The sequence below is a fragment of the Asterias amurensis genome, chromosome 4 (assembly GCF_032118995.1).
Source record: "Asterias amurensis chromosome 4, ASM3211899v1".
NCBI lineage: Eukaryota > Metazoa > Echinodermata > Asteroidea > Forcipulatida > Asteriidae > Asterias > Asterias amurensis.
The window spans coordinates 19943207-19969143 of NC_092651.1; the positions used below are offsets into that span (position 1 = coordinate 19943207).

The window sequence follows — 25937 nt, forward strand, 5'->3', positions numbered from 1 at the left end:
GGGTTCGCCCCGGTGTTCCTGGCTGTGGCTGCTGTATGCGCTGTAGCACCCTGCAACGACCTATCTTTTTGAAAGTTTGTATACACTCAGCGCCTTGAGTACCTCGTTTGGTAGATATATTATTTGGTTTCTATGTTATTATTGCACGGTGTGAAGTATCAATATGTTTTTGGTTTACCATAAAACCGTATCTATACTTGGGGGCTTTGGAGATTCTATTCTTTTTAGAACTATAATCTTGTTTTAATATTCTACCAATGTGTATTTTGTTTGGGGTAACACCATGTGTGTATCTACTTGCTTGGTAGGTTAAGTACTAGAACTAGTCTTGCTTTATATTCTACTACCCGCGGAGAAGATTTTCCGAATTCAGGAGACTTCTGTTACAAAAGCCTAGACCATTATTGACTCTTGAACACACAGTATGACCACACTCAGCGCGCAGTGCCCCCTCCCCAAGTGACTTGATTTCTGGCCCAGCAATAGGCCTAGGTCTTATTAATGGCATAATCGCATTTGCCGGAAATCAGACGAGCTCGCGTGACCCGTGATGTGTGTGCTGAAGTGGCGCAGAGCGAGTCTTTCGCCATCGATAAAATAATGATTCGATGAAGGAAGATTTGCTTATATTGTACCGTAGATAGGTCAGAATGCACACTTAACAACAAGAACGGAATTGGCTACTGGAAATATTGTCTCTTTCATCCTTTCTGTAAGAAGATTATAAAATGTAAGAGGGATTTTAGTGCTCAAATCGCTTTGAAATCGGTTGAATATTGTGCAGTCTGCTGCATCAGATGAAAGAAAATTTGTTTTTCTGTAAACGGCTACAACATACATTGAGTACTCTTTCTTTGTACCGTACACGTATTACAATTTAGTTTTTACAAAATTTAAGCTTCTTAAAAAAAGGCTGAATGTTTATTTTTGTTCTGTAAGTTTAATGGAAAGTTATAACACTGTGCATTATACGCCGATCAACACCATTATCTTTAAGTTTTCTATCACTTTTTTTACAGAACGGTAGTCCCGTCTAGTTCAACATGAGTGGTGTTTCAGCTTCACATTTGACTCACGATACGGCTGTAAAAATAATAAAAGGGCAGCCTCGTTAGTTAAATGCAATCTATTCTCAAAAGTAAAATAAAATAAAAACTATTAAAACGCACCACCCGTGGTTGAAGCTCTTTTAATATTGGACGAATGTTTTTCAAAAATGACCATGGACGTAATTGTTTGAAAGATATTTCTACAGTTCTCAACGAGCGCACACTGAACAATAATCCCTGACTTATTGTCTCTCGAAGAACAATTATTACAGCTTTCAAGCATAGCACACGATCTAAATTGCTTATCGCCATGATGGTTATCTACCCAAATACCATCTACTCGCGTTTGATCAAAACGTCAAATTCCATCTTCTCTGGCTCAACCCAAATCACCCGCTGTTATACGTGCAACACATGAGACGTTCTTAACGTCCTCGTCGTCAACAAAATCTCATAACCTTTCATATTTCATCGTGATTAATTATTCTGTAATTGAAGTGTTAGCCTGCAGGCTTTCCTGCGTGGTTGACGACAATCCAGGGGAAAATATATTTGAATTGTAGTAATCAAATCATGAGGAAACTTTTTTTTATCGGGAAACAAAATCAAATTAAGTTGTTGAACATGTTGTTAAGTAATAGAGGACGCCCTTTTGATTCCGGATTGTAAAATTACAAAGTTCGAAAAAAAATATCAGTATTATCAAAAGGAGGATGACATAGAAAATAGTTTGTCACAATTCTGTACGAGGGTCTATTAACTTTCACCAATGCTAATTAAGTTTAAGGCTTTGCATGGTGTGAAGGATAAGAAAAACAAAGAAATAATAGTTACGTTGCGAGTGCAACCATGTAAGATTCTCTTTTGAAGGAGTGTTGGCTCTGAAAAGAGCCGGTTGGCTCCGAAAAGAGCCGGTTGGCTCCGAAAAGAGAAGGTTTGTTCTCGAGACGTCTGGAACAGTTTACTCTTCTCGTCTTCACCATTGCCGTTTTTAGAGACAGCTAGTAAACAAAGTTGTTGTAACTTGACTGAGTGCAGTCCGGTTCCAAATTTGGCTTGAGTGGTTTCTCTCCATGTATTTCATCTCTGTGAATCCTGGTTCGATACCCAGACTGGAACTTTGCAATGTTGGTTTTTCAGTCCATCGCCACAAACTTAACTTCGCAATTGTCTTCTCAACAATTAAAACAAATTGGTGGATATTTCCTGTGTGACGCTTTACCGTTATATCAATCAGGTTCAGATTCAGACTGCAACAATGGGATACTTTGGAATGCTAGGTAGCAGCAGACTTACCAGGGACATTTCCATACGTAGTTCTGAGCATGCGCATTTTACCAAAAACAAGCGATTTTACCTGGTAAGTCTGCTGCCACCAAGCGTCCCAAGGTCTTCAAGCGTTCAGCATCCTCGGAGGGACTGGGTGTATACAGCTCCATTCCAACTTGGGTTTGTACTCTTCGTCATCTTCTTTAGAGAAGCCAAACACTGATTGACTACGTCCTTTCGACCCAAGGCCATCTACGTTGCTGCAAAGTATCGGTCAGTTTGGTTGAAGTGCTTATAGAGTGATCTTGAACGATTGTGTGCCATCCACTGCAGAAAGCTTCGGACATTTACATGTTACTCAAATAGGTATTCACGTTGGGTGTATTTGCTTAACTTTAAGAGGCACTTAAACTTTTCTTTGCCTCAATTTTCTAGGATACGATAGAAAACCATGCGAAAGAACTAAATACCATATGTCTAGCCTACGCTTTTAATACGTGCCGTAAATGGCTCAGGGATGGATTTCACAAAGAGTTAAGACTGGTCTTATCTCGTCCTAACTTTGGAACAGCCTTAGGTTTTATGATAAGAATATATGATAAAGAATTCCAGGACTAGTCAATGATGGACTAACTTTGTGAACTCGACCTCATGATGGGAAAGAACTTTCTTCGAACCTCTGCCCACGGAGGAAAGAATATAATATTCCTTCCTCTATGCTCTGCCTAACGAGAGTTTTATGTAGCTTTGCTATCTAAATCTGTTTCAGTCTGAGCATGTTTTAAAGAAGGTCATTAGCGATCATCCGCGAACGACTTTGGTCATCAACCAAGTGCTTCAATGAGCTCATTAAGGCCCGACTTCCTTTTGCCTTGTAAAACCCCGGGGGAAAATGAAGATTTACCCCGAGTTACCGATTGTTTAACTTTGAATTCGCCCCTTAAGTATATGATTCCTATTGGACTATGGAGTGGATGAAATGTCCGAGATAATTGAACCTCATCTCCGGCCGCATATGGCTGGAAAGTCCGGAGTTAATTTGGTTGGTGTCTTAGACCATTATTCTCACTTGGCGTATCCCTGCCAACAAATGCATTAAAACACAAACCTGTAAAAAAATGGGCTCATCAATTGGTCACCCAATTTGCAAGAAATAAATAATGAAAGGAACCCCACACCCTTGTTGAATTACTTGGTGTGCTCTCAGATGCATCCCAGCTGAAGTATTATTATGTTATTTGAGTGAGAAAGTACCTCTTCTGTACTGATGAAACATGTATCAGTGTGTCTCGCTCACTAATTGCAGAACTTTATGTGCATTTTTTTTTAGCTGACCGGCAATATATATTTAGATAAGTGGTAGGGCAAGAGGGTCAATAGAGCAACAAATTAACCTGTCTGCTCGTCGAGGCTGAATGGGGAGCAAGTTCTGCTTCGATTAGCTTCTTCTAGTCAGTCTGTATACCAACCATGGCATCATCAATTCCAAGCATCATCTATCAACTAACAATATACATTATCCGGACACCTTTGGTAATTGCCAAGACTGGTGTTCTACTGTGGTGTATCCCAAAATATGTTGACTCAAAAAGTCATCGAAGTTGCAAGAGAATAATGAAGGAAACGACACCATTATTGCACAATTAATTTTTTCAGATGCGAAGTTCTTTTTTCTGTTTTGTTGTTGTTGCTGTGTGGTTACAACTCAATTTATTCAAACTTCATCAAATTCACCACAAAAAGCCACAGTAAGTGGAACAATCAATCAATATACAATGAGGTGGCACAAACATTAGCATGATTTAGACAAAGACTACATGTATTTACAAATAATTGGCTGAAGAATAAACGTATACAAGTGGAGCACGAACAGAGAATGCGAAAAGTAATTGAATTCAACGTGGTTTTCTTGAATTATATTGCACAACAAAACGGAGCGCTGTTTCTAGAATGGACAGATACAAATTTTAATATCTGAGCGAGAAATTACTTTTTTTCTCAAAAGCTATGTTCATTCAGAGGGAGCCGTATCTCACAATATGCTGTACTAACAACATGTATCCATGATTTTAAAGTTTTCAAGTTTTTGTGATGTATTTTGTAAGTTTTTGTACTTTTTTTATAATGAATCAAACCGTATGTGGTTGCAAATAAAATGAACCTTACCTTATTACTCGTTACCAAACAATGTTTGTTATGCTAACAGTTATTTTTGGTAACTACCAATAGTTTCCATGGTGCTTTTATGCTATAGCATCATCTAATGAACTTGGACGCTCGCTCAGAATGCCGGTGTCGCATGCAATTATGTCCTATATGCAATACTATCTGGAGGACATTATTGCATATGCAATAATGTTCGCCGGACGGTTTTGCATATGCAATCGTGTCCACCCGGACGCTGCTGAATAATGGAATTGTGTCTGCCCGGACCCATTTGCATATGCAGTTGTGTCCGCCCCCGTGTAAAACCGTCCTTGCAGTAAATTAAACGCCATTGGTTGACGGAACACGTTCGCCATATTTTACAAGCTAAGTGCATATGATGAATGACATGGGAAATGTTCGGCCGTTGGGCTGCAATAATTCGCTGCATCAGTGCATGCACGCTCGCCTACGCGCGCACATACAGGTACAGTCATGTACATGTCCACCGGACGGTTTTTGCATAGCCCCGGACACTATTGCATATCCAAAAGTGTCCGGAGCGGACAGTTTTGCATGGCGGACACAATTGCATCTGACACCGGCTGCGCATCGAGAAGAGCGTCGCGTGTAGGAAGCATGACTTTATACCTTTACTTGATCGTGCCTATATCCAAGCTATATACACGTGGATTGAACTGTCACCCTGATATGCAGTAATTTGAGCTGAGCACACAAGAGCAAAATTAATAGCGTTAACGCTTCGTCGGTTGCTACCAATTTGTTGATTTGATTGTGACTCTACCTTGACCTTAACGAAACGCAAAATTACGAGCCGTAGTTGGATCAAACGTCGATTGTGACCAAATAAATGATCAAATCAAAATAAAAACATGTTTGTTTAGCATCCCCGTCCGCTTCCTTTTAAGAGGCCGTCTCCTTCCCCCTTTTTTAACAGAAACAAATTTTGTTTTTGAATATTTAAACGATCTCAGCAAAATAATGTTTGTTTAGAAAAATAGCTGAGCCGTTTGTCTTAAAAGAAGGTGTCGGGCAGCCATTTTAGAAAAAAAAAATCTTTCCTTTTTTTCTAAAAGGGTGTTCGACTTTTTTTCATTGGCTTAAATCAGGCGGGATAACACAACCCTCTACTCAGCAAAGCACTCTCGACTTGGCACACTTCATCAAGTCAAAAAGGAAGACGTGGGGTTGAACAAAAGGTGAAGAGAGTAACGTTTTGGACTAACTTACCCTGTTATGAACGGGAGAGGTCGATTAAACACAAACTCAAGCTTGGTTTGTTTTTAGTGGAATGATTGGTGCCTTCAAAATATAGCGTGTTCTCGCTCAGAGCATGTTTTAAAAAAACAAACGAGTTACCTATTAATATTTAATTTGTCAAATTTGAATAGCATTGGACAGATCTGTTAAATTATTGAAGAAAGATTCCCCATTGTAACAAGATTGCGTTGGTGCGAAAGTCAATCCTAATTAATATTTCAAAGATTCCCCATTGTAACAAGATTGCGTTGGTGCGAAAGTCAATCCTAATTAATGTTTCATTCGTCAATTAACCTGATTATAACATTCGGCAGATCTTTTAAATTATTGACGAAGGAGTCCTCATTAGAAACAAATATTGCTTTGGTGGGGAGGGCAATGCGTTGGGGTTTTAGAGGGGTAGGAATAGAAGGTTTGGGGAATGGATCAGGAGATTTGGATATGGGAGCAGATGAAAGAGGGCCTATAGGTTGCTGTTGGTAGTAGGCTTGATTGTGAAAGATATTCACCCAATTGGTAAATACTCAAAATAACAAACTTGCTTGTTAACGAGCAATGGAGAGCTGTTGATAGTATAAAACATTGTGAGAAACGACTCCCTCTGAACGTATGGTTTTTGAGAAAGAGGTAATTTCTCACTAAAATACTTCAGTCCTGAGGCCCTTTATTATAGGCATCTGAAAGCACATTAGTGTGCAGAGACAAGCGTGTGTTTCTTTCATTCACTTCCATGCACCTTCGATGACCAATCGAGTCAAATTGCTGTGCAAGTTAACTGGGATACAATTACCAAAGGTGCCCAGTGCCCTTTTTGCACGCTTCGTGTTTAATTGATCTTGGTTGAGGCCCTTGCAAAAGTCCATTTTGAACACTCTAACCACTGTCTTGTAACACACCCTGATGAGCATCTGAATCGGATGAAAGGAAATTCAGGCATTAATCGTCCATTTTCCTCCATCAATAAAAATGTATATATACATTAGTTTCTCAAACGAATTTCTGGGGTTATACGGGATTTTGTTACTTCAATTTCATTTTCGTCATCAGTAACAAATAAATCGACTTTCGTTGCTTCTCCCTTCTTGTTTTGTTTTCACCGTATAGGATTTCGGACGTTAAAAGTTAATAACCAAAATCGACAACTACGTAGGTCATCGTGTGTTGAACTAGCGTTTGGCTGTTGAACTATAGTCGTGGTTTGGCTTACATCGTGCTTGTAATTGCTTTTACCGCTAGAAATTGCTTTTACAAACTGGAATGCCAGCCGTAGGTGATTCATTCTTATTTTATTTTTTAGGTAGGTCCTAAGCATTGGAAACCTTTGGTTATTGTCAAAAACCAGTTAGGCCTAAGACTCATTTGGTGTATCCCGACAAATTGCATAAAATAACAAACCTTGAACAAATCGGTAATCACATTAGTTGCAAGAGAGTAGTAAAAGTAAAAACACATTTGTTTTCTCACAATGTTTTATACTACCAAGAATTTGACTCCCATAAATGGCCGACCGTGTTAGTCGACGAGGTAAAAGGAAAACCACGCAATTTCGAGGCATACTTGTGTAGATCATTGTATTCTACTTTTAAAACATCTTTCTAACCATCTACATTTTATATCAAACGGTTACAAGCACTATTTATAGACCAACTCGTCCGATCCAAGGCAACGTGTTCCTTTAAAGGCCAAGATTGTCACTGTGTCCGTATGGGTTAAAAGCTTCTCTGGATTCAAGAAAAGAACAATCATAAACAGTGACCCATCAACAAGTCTAATTAATGTACTCGAAAGTTTGAGAAACGATGCTGTCGAAATGTTTCTCGGATTGGGTATTTCAATTTTAAACGAACACATTTTTTATGTGTTGACTAATCCTGTCCAGGTTTTCGGCGTTATATTAAAAACACTTGTTAAATTTTCAAAGGTTAGTTTTATTGTAAACACATGTATTTATCTATAAGCATTAAAACAACCGAAAGGTTGCAAAAAAACAAAATATTTCGTTCCCTTTAATGTAACAATTCCGTACAAGGTTTTTTTAATGATCATTAATGGCATGATACATCAAACCCCCGTAGAGCTAAATAAGTATATATTGCTGCTCAACAGTTTCCTGCTGCCAAGCAGAACTGAGCAGGATACCAAGTCGCAACTTGAACGAGTGGCAAGGTAGTTTGGCTGGTAAACCTTACGCTGGTAAGCAGGCAGCTCTATGGAATTGGGGCGTGGCTCTTTCACCCTCCATCCCACACCATCCTCCCAATATGCAACACATAGATGTTACAGTTTGAAATGTATTTCTTTTCTACAGAATAAAGAGGGCTGGACTGTGAACGAGTTACTGCAGGAGTTGTTCATGAACTACTCCGAGAGGAAAAACAACGTGATCATGATGATCGGCCCACTTCGGAATGAAATCACCCAGATCGTAGCTCGTGCTGCAAAGTATTGGAACCTATTGCAGGTAAGGATCGGGAACTGGTTTCATTGCTCTGCTTACCACAAACATTCTGCGCTTACGGTCATCATTGTCTTGGTTGGTTTGTACGTAAAGCGCTTGCCTCTCACCAAGGTGACCCTGGTTCGATACCCGGCCAGGGCCGTATTTGGTTCCCTGCTGTGCTAAGAGGGTTTTCCAAGACCATCCGGTTTCCCTCCCTTGGGAAAAATCAAACGCTTTTGCTATCTGTCTGTGCTCAGTTGTCGTAATGGGTTGATGTGGCTGGCCGCCAAAGGCGCCCTTGCTTGCCTGCTTCTCGAACACGTTGTAGCCGCATCCTTCCCAATTCAGCTCTTAGCTGCGAGTAAGGATGATAAGCAGTCCGTGCGCAGAGTGCGAGATAATTAGCATAATTTCCAGGTTTCATTTGCAGTCGCGCGGCGCACTCAGACCCTTCGAGATTTCGCGTGACAGCGCGAGAACTCGGAGACGATGTGCAAAATTGGCTACAGGTCCCAGCAAGAGGGCAGTGTTGGGTCAAGCATGGAGTGGTAAGTTTCTTGAACATTTTCCTCGTAAAACAAATCCATTTTTACCGGATTTTCGAGACCAAATACATGTGAATCTTCGTCTGAAATGTGGTTGAAGTTTTACACTTTTTGTTGATAGGCTTTACACTTAGGGTGCCCCCGACTGTTTCGAGCACGATTGAGACAAACGGAGTCCATATTCTGATAGACGAAGGATCGTTCTTTCATTTGGTACCACATACACTTCTGCAGGTTTTGCCGTTGATATTTTTTTTCAGTGCCAAAAATGTGCAAAAATCATTGTTTGTGCCGCTTCGTTTTAGCTTACGTGACGTCATCATGTCAGAAAAGGCCTTTGTTGTGTATTGTTCGTACGGCGCTCTTTTTTTTATCATGATTGTTTGATGACGATCGTTGTGAAAAAAAATCATGAAGAAATAAAATTTCTCATGAAAAAAAAAGAGAATAATATCAAAAATAATTTCCATCAATAATAACAAAACATGGCAGTTTGATGCAGGATTGGAATATGGAATTGTTATGGGTTTTTTTCGTGGTGGTACTGTATTGTTGAGACTCTGTATAATGTGTAGAGTTAGACTAAGAGTAGGTCTTCTATTTCTATGATTCGAATCTAAGTTCTATTTTACATGTATATTACTATTCAAAAAAAGAATATTGTTTTAATTACCTGACTGAGAGTATATTCAATATTTGTGGACACGTTGTTGAGAAAATAAATTATACAATAATTATTGATTAAGTTTCAACATGATCAGGTGGTCAATACCTTTTGCTAGTTCATACTGGGTTAAATCCTATTGATTCAAGTCTTGGTTAACTCTTAATCAAAAAGGGAACGGTCAACAAGTCTAACTTTAATTTCACACAGCAAAAATATTTCACTGGGGGATTGCAATTTATTGGTACTAACTGCAGTCCATGTCAGTTTTCTGCTCTGTGTAAAGTGTTTCTGAAACATTTTGGTCTTCTTGGGCATGTTTTTAACTCTATTTGCTTTCTTTGTGTTCCTTTTACAGTCCCAGCTCTCTGAAAATCTTCCACGGTTTAAAGTGACGGGGAGACCCGAGCCTGGACGACTACATAGGGCGACTACTGTTGAAGTCGGGACTGTTGATTGCTTAGTCGAGTTGCAACTAACATTTTTCAACTACTCGGTTATCGTGCCACTGCATAGTCGTAACTACATGTACCTGCTTGTGAACCAATAGCCCTCCGCACTAAATGCTAAAACCAAGTTTAGTACATGGATCTCAGACAAGCGTACAAAATTTTACTAACAACATATGCACACATACTTGTCCACTATATGTTTACTCGCGTTACTACTTACTACTACATACAAGTGCCATATGGCGCGTTTGGCGTGATTGCTAAATTAGTGGAATGTTTGTCTGACACCGGGGTATTTCAAGCAAAAGTGATGTCATAAGTGCAGAGTGCTATTGTATCGCTTGCGACCATTCACAACAGCGAAAGGCCCTTTGCGAGACCACGGCTTTGACTTTGAATTTGGCTCAGGCTAGCTTGGCCCCGTGGTTGTTTTAACAATTGCGCATGCTTTGCTTATGCCCCGTGGGGTGTCAGACATGACAGAGCCTGAAGCCGAATCCAATGCCGCAGCCGCGGTTTTGAAAAGGGTCTTAATTTACTTTACGGAACACAATCTGATTGTTTTTCACCAGTTACATAATCTTTCAATCCATTCAGCGTTAACTTTAATACATTGCGCCTGTGCCAAACAATATGCCGTAAGGCATCTTGGGCATCGAAAACTAGTGTAAAAGTTGCGACTCCGAGGCCCGACTAGTCGAGTAATAAATTTCACTAGGAGACTCCCTCACAAGATATTTTTGTAAACTGAACAAAACTGATATTTCTGTTTAATTTATCTTAATATACCAAGGTACTTTCCCAAGAAATTTTTAATTTGTATTTTGCAGTGGTCACTCAAGTTTTTTCAACTTGTCGTGTGTGCAGAAACGCATCATAATGTCGTTGTTATTTTATGTAAGCAGCTGAAAGGGAGTTTAAAATAAATGTTTTGTAAATTTAACAAAGTTAAAAGATTTGTCATCTGCTTTATTATTGTGTGTTGTATATTGAATATATTTAATTTGAAGCTGACCAAACTTTCCAGCTTTTAGTTGAGATTTCACACTTAATAAATAGGGAGAAGGCCAGGGTCAGGAATTGAACATTTCATTGGTTAAAAGAAAACAACAAATGAGTTTTGAACCCTTTTTAATTTTATTTTAATCAATATAATACAAAGAAGGATTTCTTTTTAAAACTCAAATATACTTTGATTCATAGCATTGGGTTGGAAGGCCATCATATTTTGGGTCAGAATAGCAATTATCCATTGCGTTTATGTCAGTTTTGGTTTCGTAGACGTAAAGATACAGATCAGATAATAACTGAAGCAAAACCCGGCCAAACATCATACTAACGAATAATAGTCGGGCACCCCTTTGTTGTCAAAACAAGCCCCCGTGATTGCATGACATGAGCAAGGAATCGTGCCAAACCAAAGGTGCCTTGCGTTTTGTTACGTAGAAGCTGATTAGTCAGTTGGCACGCTTGATGCACATTCTGACCAATCACGTTCGGGCTCACATTATACCATTGAGTAATGGCGGATTTTTTTACCGAGAAAGTTCGCTCTGACGGCGACGGATACTTAGGGTGCCCCCGACTGTTTCGAGTGGATTCAGAAACAACGACAGTAGCGGTTGAGGAGATGAATAATGTACCTGAACACACATGATTAAGGTTTGTCTGCACGATTTCGTTAAATGCTACAAAAGGGACTTTTTCGGAGACCGTTATTTTTGTACAACGATGATCATTTTTATAGTCCGAAATTCCTTATTTCTGAACAATTAAAAATTCACCTATGGTTTTTGTCATTACAATTAAGCATTCCTCGTTCATACTGTCACGTTGTTGTATTTTTACATGGCTGGGTTTTCACAATATGATTTTTTGAAAATGTGCCCTCCAAGCTCATTATATATGCAAAACTGCGACTGTCTTGCATATGCTGCAAATGAAAGAAAGGACTTTTCCGCACGGTGCGCACTGACTGTAAGCCTCCTAAATTGTTACATTACTCTGCTGTGATTTTTGGGGTTGAACAAAGAATTGACTAGAGTGGGATTCGAACCAACGACCTCCGGATTAACGTGCACGTTAATCCGGAGGTCGTTGGTTCGAATCCCACTCTAGTCAATTCTTTGTTCAACCCCAAAAATCATTTACAAAATTTACCCAGTCAGTTTCCCTTGTGGTTTATATTGATTACTCTGCTGTGTATAATACTTGTATATCAGGGCCAAATTGCATAGTCTGCTGATCACAGAACTCTGTGCTTCGGTTACTATTCTTCGCTTGCAGGGTATCAGACTTGTCCATTGTTGATAAACAGACCGTGCTGCATAGTTGGTATGAACGGCCGCTTGCTAGTTAAGCTTTCGATCGTGTTAACGTAAAGTTTTATCGAAATTCAACATTTTCTGCAAACTTTCAAACAAATCGAATGACTCGCAAGGTTGGTTGTTTTGTTTCCAACAAACTCAACACTAATTCTGAGTATGTGTTTGTTATTGTTACGAACTGTAGCTATCCTTTTCGTGTTTTTTTTTTTAATTGTTTTGTTTGTTTTCAAACCTCGGTTGGCAAAAACCCAAGCTGTGACGTTGCAATAGAAGAGTATATAGCTGCGCTAGTGTGCAAGCGAAGTATGAATTACAACGTTGAGTAGGATACGCATGCCGTGTACAAGCAAAGGTCCCTGCTATTACCTGAAAAATATGCCAGACATAATGCAGAATCCTCTTCTCCAGTAAGCGTCTATTCTTTGCTAACGATAAACAGAGCAATACATTTTGGCCCTGTACCACACAACGATAATGGGTAGCAATCAATCACACTGTGCTGCATTATTATTGATAACCACGTGTCACATACATCACTTTAAAAAACGCGCGATCCATTGCCTCTATCTGGGGAGCAAACAGCTCAAATTCAAGATTCAAGAGCCAAGATTCATCTATTGACCAATTTACCAATGAATCATGATTGAGATCAATCTTGATTGTCAAGGGAAGCAGACACAACCAAATCCCGTCCCACGATGAGGGTTACTTAATGTATGATTTCCTGCTTATTTTTAAAGACACATTGGTACACATTTTTCTGTGAAAATTTGAACGCAATTGGTCGTCGAAGTTGCAAGAGAATAATGGAAGAAAAACACCCAATTGTCACACGATGTTGTGTGCTTGATTTCGAGACTTCAAAATCAAATTCTGTGGTCTCGAAATCAAGTTCAAATATTTAAGTGCAACATTTACTTCTTTCTCGAAAACTACGTTACTTCAGAGAGAGCCGTTCCTCACAATGTTTTATACCATCAACAGCTCTCCAATGCTCGTTACCGAGTAAGGTTTTGTATACTAACAGTGATTACCATGTTTGTACAGTGCATTTTAGAGAGTACACTGAAAACACTGTGGTGTAGAAATTTACATCCCTAGAGCGAATCAAAACTAATATCATGGGTGAGGTTTGCGGTATCACAATGTGAAACTCTCATTTGAGAAGTGTTGGTTCTGTCAAAAAACCAATCCAGATCAACAAAACAATAACAACAACAAACAAACAAACAACCCCAAAACGGGAAACTGGAACATGTTTTGCCTTAATCTTATCGTCTAGTCCCCCAAAAAGTTATTCGTTCAAAACGCATTAACTTGTGTGAGCAGTAGTTGTGTATCTTGTTACCAATTTTATCTATGCTCATAGATATTGTGATTTTTATATATTTTTTTGTTTATACTTAGTTACGAGTTAATAAAACATTCTTGGAAAGGAACGTTTCTTCGGGCTCACCCCTCCAAAAACAAAACTCAAAAAAAAGAGGAATAAAAAAAATGTATAAGAAAATAGATAGGCCATGGGGCACCTTTTCAAATTTGAATTTCAATGAAACAAGACCTTGCCCCCCTAAGGAAGTATATAACATTTCATAACATTTCATAAAGAAACTCGTATTAAACAGAAGGGGAAACAGACGCCAGTGGGACGTATGGGCTGATGTAAACCTGTTGATGTGAACGTTGCAAGATTTCATGAAATTGTATCCAAAATGACTGTTTTTCGCTGTCTTTCGTTTTCTCCCAAGTGTAAAACCCTGGGGAGTCAAAGTCCCTGATACCCTAGAATGGACCGTACCAAATATCTAAGAGGGGAGTCAGATCCCAGCGCTGTGTATTACTATTGTTTTCGAGCGGCTGAAACACATTTTCACTCGAGCCTTGTGCACAAACTAGTAAAGACATACAGCACATTGTACAGATTTACACAATAACTAAATGATGATCTGGAGCCGCGTGCTCTTTTTCAGACTTCCAGGTGTTTTATCTAGCGAAATTGCGGTTGAGAATAAACAAAACTCGGTTAAATATCTGGTTTTTCCTCAGGCAAAACAGAAGTTTTTATAGATTGTTTTGAAAACGAATTGCAAAACTTCCACAGCTGTTCCAGTTTTAAAAATGATATATTATTGTTAAAAAAACTTACCCCTCGGGCACTTGTTGCATACACAATCGCTTTATCGTGGTTTATGCAGCATCTGGCGCAAGTAGAAACTAATTAGTCATCGATCATTTTAAAAGTTACTATTCTAAGTCGTCTGGAAATCGTTTTTATGGTTATTTGTTATTAAAGGGCAAAACTGTTTCAAAGGCTTGGTAGTCTATAGTGGCAAGACGTTAGCTCTAGAATGGCAAGGGTTAGGGGTTCGTATCTAAGACGAGTAATATACATTTGTGTCTTTGAGACAATGCTTGGCACACATCAATTTGACTGACTGTTTATTCCAAATTCGTTAACGTACGCCCATTAAACCCAACGAAGCGTACATGTAACAACGTTGATGTATATTAAATTGTGTTAAACCTTAGATCATTTAAAATTAACACTTTCAAGCCGACGTGTTTGCTTGGTAGTCGCGTGGAAACATTGACTAATAAGTACTCATTAACTTTAACAATGAACTATGATATTTTGAATATAATTCCAAATTCGTTAACGTACGCCCATTAAACCCAACGAAGCGTACATGTAACAACGTTGATGTATATTAAATTGTGTTAAACCTTAGATCATTTAAAATTAACACTTTCAAGCCGACGTGTTTGCTTGGTAGTCGCGTGGAAACATTGACTAATAAGTACTCATTAACTTTAACAATGAACTATGATATTTTGAATATAATTAAATGAATTATCTTTAGCAAAACAGAGAACTAGAGGGTTTTAGAAAAATCGTTTAGAATCTATACATTAATTCAGTAGGCATATATTATTGATATGTACACAAAACTACACACAAAATACAAACAACCTAAAACACATAAAGCAGTTTAATACCAATTGTTTAGTAATTGCGGTGTCTCGTGGCTATTTGTCTGTTTCTCTCAATACTTAAACCCTCTTGAACAAGCGGAAGAGTCTACACATTTGAAGTGTCGTTTAATGCTGTTATTAGTATGTCTAACAATGTGTTGTTATAACGGTCAGTGTCTTCAGACTATAGAAATGTTGTTATATTAGTGTCTGCACACTATTACACTATATTAATGTTTATCTTCTCGCTTCATGTACCTGTCACTACAGATTTCCTACGGTTCCCATTCCCCTGAGCTTGCTGATAGAGCAACGTATCCATTACTCTACCGGACCATCATGTCATCCACGGGTTACAACGATCCAAGACTTCTTATGATACGCCAGTGGGGCTGGAAACGCGTCGCTACCCTTGGCCGAACCGATCTAACCATGGTGAGAGTTACCCTCATAGATTGAACATAACACAAAGTTATCCTGTGATATTCAAAGGGTATACGCTGCAAAAACTGAAGTTTCAAAATTGACATTGTCACATTTTTATAGATACCCGAGAGGGAATCAAAATTACATCGTGTTAAAATAACACGAATTCTGTTAGCAGAACATGTTGGTGTTATTTTAACACCTTTTTTGTAAATCGTGATTTTTACTGGTTTCGATATCTATTTTTTGTTTAGTGTGAAAACGCCTGTGGTGTCAATCTTAACCCCAGTTTTTGCAGTGTCTATGATACATTTTGAGAGAAATGATGACGTCCCATTATCGGTCGATGGTGTCTGCATTTTCAATGCAGTGTTACGTTGGCACCAAGTGTGAGAGTGGTTGGCAAATAATATGTGAACACGTGTATTCGCATCACGTAGAAAAATCAGGCAATTTGTGCATAATAAGGTACATTCGGGGTTCTTGCAAATAATTATAGCATTAGTGCTGTTGGGATGGAATAAAATAACTGATTATTTATTCATATATTTATTAAAACATTTGTATACAGTCCATAGAACTGCTTTTAAGTAGAAAACTGTGTTCAATTTGTTTTTACCCGTTTATTTGTCTTTTACAAACCAAATTTCCATTTGTTGCATGTTACTGGTATTCAGCTGTTGTTTGCTTACTTGCATATCCTAAAAATCTCGTGGAAATGAGGTTGGTAATCCAGTTTTTATCAAGGCAAAAATGTCATGCTTAGCAAGTTTTTGTGATGAACAGCTCTACGATTGGGCCAAGGCAACCAAGAAGCCCAATCTGACACGGTATTTTAGCTGGTGACCATGAAGCACATCGTGTTTAATGCAGCAATACCCATTGCTCCGATAGCATAAGCGTTCGAGGTTTTTTTTCTGATGCTGTTGGGACGGAATAAAATTACAGATTATTTATTTACATATTTATTAAAACATTTTTATATAGGATAATAATTTTAGCTCAGAGGCTGTTTAACAGATGGTCCAGTTAGAAATAGATAATAATAAAAAACGGTTTAAACAATGCCATGCAAATAAAACAGCAAACTATACAGGGAATCGTAAGCAAGTTAAAACAAAACTAAACAACAACAACCAGTAATAGAGAGATTGGATTGATAAGAAAAACCTTCTTAAAATACACCTAGTTCTTATTTTTGATTTTTAAGTTAACACTTCTAAAACACAGACTTTGCTTAGTCTCTATTTGAGACCTTTTATAGTTTTGCGTGGGTGTCTTTGAGTCCAAACAACATATTGAAAACTAAAATTCAAGCGACTGCAATTGAAACAGAAGAGCTTGAATTCATCAGAGGTATTCCCAAAATCCTTACATGAATATTCTGTCCCAAACACAAAATGACCGTCTCCTGATGTACAACAAAAATAAAGAAAAGACATGAAAAAAATCATATAATTATTATACACAAATCCGCAATCTACCTTTCTGCAAATGTTACCGAGAAACGAAGGATCATCAATTATTCATGTAAATTATTGAAAACTAAAATTCACCCGACTGCATTTGAAACCAAATAGCCTGAATTTATCAGAGGTAATTAATCCCAAAATCCCCATATGAATATTCTGTTCCAAACACAAAATAACCGTCTCCTGATGTACAAAAAAAAAGAAAAGTCAGGTCATCATATTATTATACACGAATCCGCAATTGCCTTCTTCAAATATTATCTAGAAACTGAAGGGTCGTCAATTATTCATGAAATGCATAAATCCAATCAATAACACTAAGAATATTCGGAACACTTGATAAATCTGATTTTAAGTTAAACCCTATAACTCAATCAACGCGGCTTGCGGCTGTTAAGACGTTCGAACCCTTGAAAGTGAGGTTTTCACTTATTTTTAGCGCCAAGAAAGACTTGAGATTGTAATGGTTTCATAACTTGGAACTTTCCATATAGATAACCCCTGCACCTGTCCTAGTTTGAACAGTTTGATAAACCTGATTGTAAGTTAAGCCATATAACTCAATCTACTTTAATGTCTGTGGTTGATACGACAAGATACACTTCAAATTGTTATTGTTACATAAATTCGAACTTCCATCCCCAATGACAAGGTGCATTGCCAAACAGATTTCATGGAGGCGGGAGTGGATATGTTGTTTTCCAAGGATAAAGAAAAACCTCCCTGAAACCTGAGAAGTTGAAATTCGACACAGCTTCTCCCCGCGCACACCTTCTCACTTCATTATATCTTACATACGGTAGGTTTGGTCAAATGAAGTCAAGCGCGGGAGCCATACGGGGATAGCCACCGCGGGATTCACCCCGAAGACGCTACGCCATTTGCCACTCGGAAGGTTTTCGTAGTTTCTTTTTAGTCCTGCATGTTTTGCTACTAAGTGAAGTTAAGCGACAACTTTGACGGCATTAGTAGCCAACTGACACGGTGGTCGTGATCCACTTGTGAATTCAATCGCTGTTGGCTACACTTAGATGAACCCACGAGAACCGAGGAGAGGAATTTGATACAAAACATCTCTCTTCTAAAAGAGACATTCGCGAGGAGTTCGAAGATTCACCCGTAGAGAGATTTTTACTCTGAGAGAGTTAATCCGTTTATTGGTTTCCTGGGGTTAATGTGGTCTTTGGAATAGGGTTTGCGTTCAGCAATCCCCTGAAGAGAGAGCACATAATGGACCGTTCAATTCGATGTTTTCACCGGTTAGAGCTAAATCGTCAACATTGTCTGATAATCTTGTAAAAAGCGCATCCCTGTTAAAAGTTGTTTGAAATTTTTTCACGCCCAAGGAGATCCTTGTCGTTTGATTGAAGGATTGTATGTCACGCGGCGTTCATAAATCTAAAACCGCTCCGTTGGCTACGTCATGCATCGTTCATTTCAGCACAATTCTCGGTACGTGTTGTCCCATCTTCTCAAAAATATTAGTATGCGCCTCGACTTTTGCTCCGGCTCTAATTTAGGCTCCGTCATATATTTTGGAGAAGTGTGCTTTTTGTACGGTGTTCCATCATGAAACGAAGCCCAGAGCCGAGGTTTGGACAATGCCCCTAATGCAAATAACCATTACGCCTTAGCGCAAATGAACCAGTCTGATATCCAGACGTATACTTTTGAAGATTAACCAAAGAAACACTGATCTCCCGTCTGTGTTGTCTCCGTGTTGTACTTACGCTTGATATGCTCACTGTTTGACAACCGTTCATAGCTCTCGAGATCGCGTGCTTAGAACTCCAACAAGGATGTACGGGGCTTCTTGATAAAGCAGCCAGGCATGAGGAAAGTGCAACACCCGAGAGGAAATCTGCATGTTTAAATAAAGCCACGTGCTCTGCATGGTTGTTACACAGTCACTGTGCGTGCATGCACGGTTTGACTTCCTTTAAAGGAATAAAATGCTTCTTCAGTATAGTGCACGCTAATTCCATAACCACTATTATAAAACAAGGCATTTATAAAAAGGGCGTTAAACCAAAAAACAGTGCCTCACAAGCAACAGAAATTCAAAACACAAAAATAAATATTTTTTTTTTAAAAGCAGATTCTATCGGTTTGTTTTCGGCTTGGTGTTACTCTTTTAAAATCATAATCATAATCATCATCGTCTTTCATTTTAATCGTAACCCGTAACCAGGGGGTCTTTTTGGGGCCACCACTGATGAGTTCCAACCAATCTTTATCCATATCTCTTTGTTTTTCTAATGCCCTTTGTGAGTATGTATACATATTCAACCCGGGGACTTATTATAACAAAAGTGGACAATAGGATCCACGGTCCGGGAAATGTTCACAGTAGGAAAACGTATGCAATACCTATGGGAGCTGTTGCCAAACAGTTTGAGTATAAACAAAAGAGCGACAGAGGTCCACGGTTGCAGGCATAATATACAAGCTTGTGTGAGTTGGCAAACTCTCCTTTCACTCCTTTTTGTTGTTGTCTCCACATATCTTCCTCCGTCTTTTTCGCCTCCCTTTCACTGCGCCTTACGATGACCCTTACGATGTGGGTACGAGCCCAAATGAACCGGAACATAACCATCTTTTACTACTTCAGTTTGTGCTCTTTGTGTATATATATAGTTGTGTTTTTTTTTTTATGCAGTGCGTGTGATTTTATATCCACTACCTTGTGGAGAAAATAGAAAAGGTTACACAAAGGGTCTCCAAAGGGGAATTTTAATGACTGGGTGCCCCACAAGGAAATCTGTACCAATATGGACAAAGGAAATAACGAAAATGTACCCACAAGGGTACAAAGAATAGGTGTCCTAGATGTGTGGTGGATGGTATCAAGCTATTAAGTGTTTGTCTACAATTGTCTTTACCAGGCTATGGAGGACATGCAAACAAAGCTCATCAATAACAGCATTGAGATAATCGCTAAGGAGACGTACGATGATGACTTGGTGCAGCCTTTCAAGTTTTTCAAGGTAAGCTTTGAAGACACTGGACACCTCCGGTAATGTCAAAGACCAGCCTTCAAACTTGGTGTATCTCAAGATATGTATATACAAAAAATGTGTTTTCGAAACTGCAAGAAAAATGGGGGAAACCCCTGCCGCACCTCTCTACTACGTGGACATTTTCAGTTTTACTTGACATTTCGCTACTGTTTTTGATGGTTTCTGGGGGTTTTCCCTTTTGTATTTACCAGTGAATTTTTGATTTTTTTTACAGGAAAAAGAAGTCAGAATCATCGTTGGGAACTTTTACGAAAATCACGCTAAGTTTGTGTTCTGTGAGGTGAGTTATTGCAGATCCCGTTTCTATCATCTCCCTTCCACTTAGTCGCAAACCAGCCTGCTTAAATTCAATTGTTTTTCATATTGTTGACTTCATTGCAGCGTGGGGAATCTAGTTCATTATAAATCTATGCCACATATCTATCTTTTCTTGAACCCTTTAATATGTCTTGGTACTTTTTTAAGGACACAAAACACAAGCAGGCAATATTTGTAAGGAAAGCCTTTTATAACATCACTATCTTCAAACTGTGTATAATGTTAATCTGTGAACATTTTGTTTTGTGTTAGAAAAAGTACCTCAATCATTAAAGTATGCCACCTTTTCAAGCAGCCTTGATTTACCAATATAAGATTCCATTATTAAATATTATGTTCGCCTCATTAATGTGTATTAGCTCCAGTCGATCGACATTGGGCAGAGATAATTTTCTAAACATCCCCTGGCTTGTATGCGGATAAACAAATATTCTTTGATTTTTGCTGTAGGCATACCGTGCAGGATTATACGGCCCAAAATATGTGTGGATGATATTCGGACATTACCATGCCAATTGGTGGCTGTCCGGGGATCTAAACGGATGCACCCCCGAGGAGATGTCGGCTGCCGTGGAAGGCGCTGTCTCGGTCGGCTTCCAGACGCTCAGCAAGAAGAACGTGGAAACCGTCGGCAAAATTGTAAGTTATAAATACTTAATATTTGTTTAAAACTGTTCTCTAAACCCTGCACAAAACCCTCATTAGGCCTACTCCAGAGGAGAACACAAGAGTGTGTCTGCTGGATGGGGAGAACTGGAACAAGACCATCACATTGGGCAAAAGGGTGATGAGGCCAACTGATTGAAATGCGTTGGACCGTTTATTGTAATTAGTAATTATGGACACATTATGGCCATTAACGATATTATTTGGTTGGTGATGTCAGGCTTGTGCCAGAGTCCAAGATTGTGCAAAATTCCACATTAACTATATAACATTTAAAAAGTTTTTTTTTTCAAAATGAATATGTTTCACAATTTCTGAAAACGACCGAGGCAATCCAAGGAATTGCAATCTAAGTCCAGACCGTGCCCGAATGCCATCCGAAACTAACAACAAAGTTTATGCGAAGTCAGATAGAAAACACAAACAAAAAGTTTCCATTACGAACTTAGATCAGCTGAATAATGAGATATATCAGTGGGAGTCTGATAGGCAAAAAAGGGAAGGTAGTGGTAGCACTTAAAGACACTGGACACCTTTAGTAATTGTCTAAGACCAGTCTTCTCACATGGTGTATTTTAACAAATGCACAAAATAACAAACCTGCAAAAATTTGAGCTCACTTGGTCGTCGAAGTTGCGAGATATTAAGAATGAAAGAAAAAACACCCTTGTCTCACGAGGTTGTGTGCTTTCAGATGCTTGATTTCGAGACCTCAAATTCTAAATCTGAGGTCTCGACATCAAATTAGTGGAAAATTACTTCTTTCTCGAAAACTACGTTACTTCAGAGGGAGCCGTTTCTCACAATGTTTTATACAATCAACACATCCTCATTGCTTGTTACCAAGTAAGTGTTTATGCTGATAATTATTTTGAGTAATTATCAATAGTATCCACTGCCTTTAAAGACTAACTTACAATGTCACAAAAATGCATCAGTTTTCGTAGCAACACCTGTTTCATCAAATGCTACGACGGCTTATGTAGTTTTTATGAAATTAGTTAGTATTTGAGTGCTAATACAAACTTCCCTGTAACAGGTGAAGAAGTAAGATTTGCGACTCCAATCTTAGTGGTTGGCAAAGACACCAAGTACAGCAATCTTTCTATATGAGTTGTGACGATTCTAAAAATTAAACACGTGGTTTAACAACTCAACATGTGGATTAGTACGCTCTGACTGTCTCCGAGGAAATGCGCAGTCGAGTAAAACACAAAATAACAGAATTCTTCTTAAAACAGCCTACCTATCGTGATTTCGAGAGTCCAATTTCCGAATCGTGTTCATAAGAATTTCCAGCTGACTCCTCTGTGCTTTTGCGAAACGCCCACTAACCATTATACACTTTCGGAACAGAAAAAAAGAAGAAAGTCACAGATTTACAAATAACTTACATGGTTTACAGAAGGTAGTGGTAAAAGACTTCTCTTGAAATATTATTCCATGAAATGCTTTACTTTTTGAGAAAACATTACAACAATTATCAATTCTCGATATCGAGAATTACGGATTTATTTTAAACACATGCCATGACACGGCGAAACGTGCTGAAACAAGGGTGGGTTTTCCCGTTATTTTCTTCCGACTCCGATGACCGATGGAGCCTTTGTTATTTTATATATAAGTTGTGATACACGAAGTGTGGGCCTTTGGACAATACTGTTTACCGGAAGTGTCCAATGGCTTTAAAGTCACCTGGAAGTGGTATTTTTTCAAAATAAAGCTTTTGTCACTATGTGTTTTGATGAGTTGAATGTAAATAAACAGTTAACTAAGGTTTTAAAAAATCAGTTCTTATGTTATTTACACATTTAAGAGTAGACCCCGACCCGAGTGGACGCTGTTCGTGACGTCAATCGAGGCAGACTTTGCCTGTAATGCGTAAACACAATTGCAAAGTACATGTACGGACCAAGTTGTGAGTTTGTACGTTTCAAAAAAAAAAAAAAAAAAATATTTTTTTCCGGCAATGCCAACCAGGTGTATTGCTGCTGAATGCAGAAAAACACTTTTTGAAATGTACCAACACTCACGACTTGGACGTACATGTACTTTGCACGTGTGTTTACTATACGCATTGCAGGCAAAGTCTGCCTCGATTGACGTCACAAAAGGGGTAGGCGGAGTCAGCCCCCCATACAACTTTATATATTTTTTAAACATATAAATCGTGACAAACAATTACTAAAAAAATGTTTTATTGTTCGTAAGCATATACTCTTATGTTTGAAAGAAAAAAAAATCTATTTCCAGGTGACTTTAACTTATCCCCCATAAGGAAAACATCTCATGGAACAAAGTCAACCTGATTTGCGACATGTGTTTATTCAGCAGTGTTTCTTTTAGGTCACCACCAAAGGTATCAAAATGCAATATCCTCATAATGCACTAAAATAACATTCTGCAAGTAAAACGATGGAAACAGTTTTCGGCAATGTGGCGGCTATATGTCTGAAGTGAGAAAGCAATCAATGGATTTACGCAAGTTCATCCAACCATACTAATCATTTAAAGTTCAATTTACGAATAACTTGCATTATAGTAGTTATATTTTGTCAGATGCTTTCGGGTTTATCTTAGTCGGAAAATTTATAATGTAGTTTCCATTTTACACTCTAAAACGTCCCGGTCAGACTTGACCAGGATCCGGAACCCATGAGGCCTGATCCCTGTCTGGGTCAGTATTACCCGGAATCTGTTTCAAAATGACATTTAAAAGGGTCAACATTACAAAATAGATCAGTGTTAAAACTAAAGTTGCTGACCACATTGGCCAGACTCCCTTCGACGCGGAATCAGGGTAAACTCTAACCAAGGAGATTAAAGATTGTAGACAAACTATAGTTGTTTTAAATGTGCATTTTTACTAATTTAAAGTGTTTGTTTACAAGGTTAGGTGAACCATCAGTGGTGTCCTGTTATGAACAACTGAATCAAAACCAATAATGAAATGACGATAAAAATACACAATTTCATAAACCGTCGGCTAGCAAAAGGATATAACAAATATTTTTGTGAAATGGCAGCGACGATTTAGTGAATTATATCTCGCGTGACTTGGTGACTTTTACATCATTTCAAAAACAACCTCTGTGAAATAAACGAAACTTCACGACTCGACTCCTCGTCTTTTCCCTACCCACTGAGGATTATTCCACGTGAGGCAAATTCGATTTGGAATGTCTGCAAGAAGCGCTAATTGGCCTCGAAAACATGTTCTGCCTTGTGGACTCAACGGCCTCTAAGAAAAGTCTCTATGCGCCGCAAGGATTTGTCTTTTCTTTTTCCTTTGATTTAATAAACAAAATGATTTTTTAGTCCCAAGGGAAGAGGCAAATCTGCACAATGACTTTTAATCTTGAATGCATCTTCGTCTTTTTCTTACTCTTGTGCGGTCTGCACGTTAAGACCTTGGCCTATCCCACAAATCCAGAGCCAAACCGAACTAGCGAAAATATCCCTCGATTTGTTAATGTAATTGGTGTCTGCCATATTTAGTATGGATGGGGCAAATCGTAAAGATAGTCTTTTGTAGAGCTTAAGTGAAGGTTTCATAACCTTGGTGGTTAAGGAAATCGAGCTCACTGCGGTCATATTATGTTGTTCGGATAAAATGATAGAGAGTGTGGTAAATCTGCACTAGATACTTAACTTAGCACAAACTTGTTAGTAATGTTTACTGGCCTGGAGGTTCAGTGTGTGGGTGTCACAGTCGTCGGAGTTAATTCGAATCTTCTGGATAACACGTGTAACTAAATTGCACCTGATCATCACGGAGTAATCGGGTGTCTGCATGATGTGCCCATTTGGTTGCCGGTATTATATTCCTGTCTGGCCCTATTAAAGGCACTGGACACTATTGGTAATTACTCAAAATAATTATTAGCATAAAACCTCACCTGGTAACTAGTGATGGGGAGAGGTTGATAGTATAAAACATTCTGAGAAACGGCTCCCTCTGAAGTGACGTAGTTTTCGAGCAAGAAGTAGTTTTCCACGAATTTGATTTCGAGACCTCAGATTTATAACTTGAGGTCTCGAAATCAAGCATCTGAAAGCACACAACTTTGTGCGACTACGGGTGTTTATTCTTTCATAGTTATCTCACAACTCAAATTTTCACAGGTTTGTTATTTTGTGCATCTGTTGAGGTACACCAAGTGAGAAGACTGGTCTTTGACAATTACCAATAGTGTCCACTGTCTTGAGTTGAGTTGGTTTAGTTCAGAAATCCCTAAAGAACGGGGTAAGGTGTAAAAGCCAGTGTCCGAATCGAAAGCTGCGACTGTCGCTATTACCTGATTGCTGAAAAGGAGCATTGTATTTAACGTTCATCTGCTGCTAACAGCCATGTAGCCTTGGTCATATCCACTGCCAATGGCCATAGCCAATGCCAGCCTCAACGGGCAGCAGCCTCAACGGGCATGTGGCCATCACATGAGGCCGTAGCCACTGCCAACGGCCTCTTAGTCACTGTTAAAGGTACGGTCATTTATAGCAACAAAAAGAGAGCAACATGTAGCCGAAGTCACTTGATTTGGACGTGGCATAAACAAGATAACCGCTGTAGTAATTGTCAAAATCCAGTCTTCTCACTTGGTGTATCTCAACATGTACATAAAATAACAAACCTGTGAAAATTTGAGCTTGATTGGTCGTCGGAGTTGCGAGATAACTATGAAAGAAAAAACACCCTTGTCACACGAAGTACTTTCAGATGCTTGATTTCGAGACCTCAAGTTCTAAACTTTCTCGAAAACATCACTTCAGAGGGAGCCGTTTCACACAAGGTTTCATAGTATCAACCTCTCCCTATTACTAGTTACCAGTTCAGGTTTTATGCTAATAATTATTTTCAGTAAATACCAATAGTGTCCACTGCCTTTAAGC

At 38.7% G+C, this 25937-nt stretch overlaps 1 protein-coding gene across 5 annotated transcripts in view; it reads left to right on the forward strand.

Moving 5' to 3' along the window:
• LOC139936139 (gamma-aminobutyric acid type B receptor subunit 2-like) overlaps positions 1-25937 on the forward strand; it is a 268807-nt gene that overhangs the window by 169582 nt on the left and 73288 nt on the right. For all 5 annotated transcript variants that reach the window (XM_071930878.1, XM_071930879.1, XM_071930875.1 and 2 more), the window contains 5 exons: positions 8053-8205; positions 15416-15580; positions 19929-20030; positions 20278-20343; positions 20832-21020. In XM_071930878.1, coding sequence (XP_071786979.1) covers positions 8053-8205; positions 15416-15580; positions 19929-20030; positions 20278-20343; positions 20832-21020 — 675 coding nt within the window. The remainder of the gene's footprint in view (positions 1-8052; positions 8206-15415; positions 15581-19928; positions 20031-20277; positions 20344-20831; positions 21021-25937) is intronic.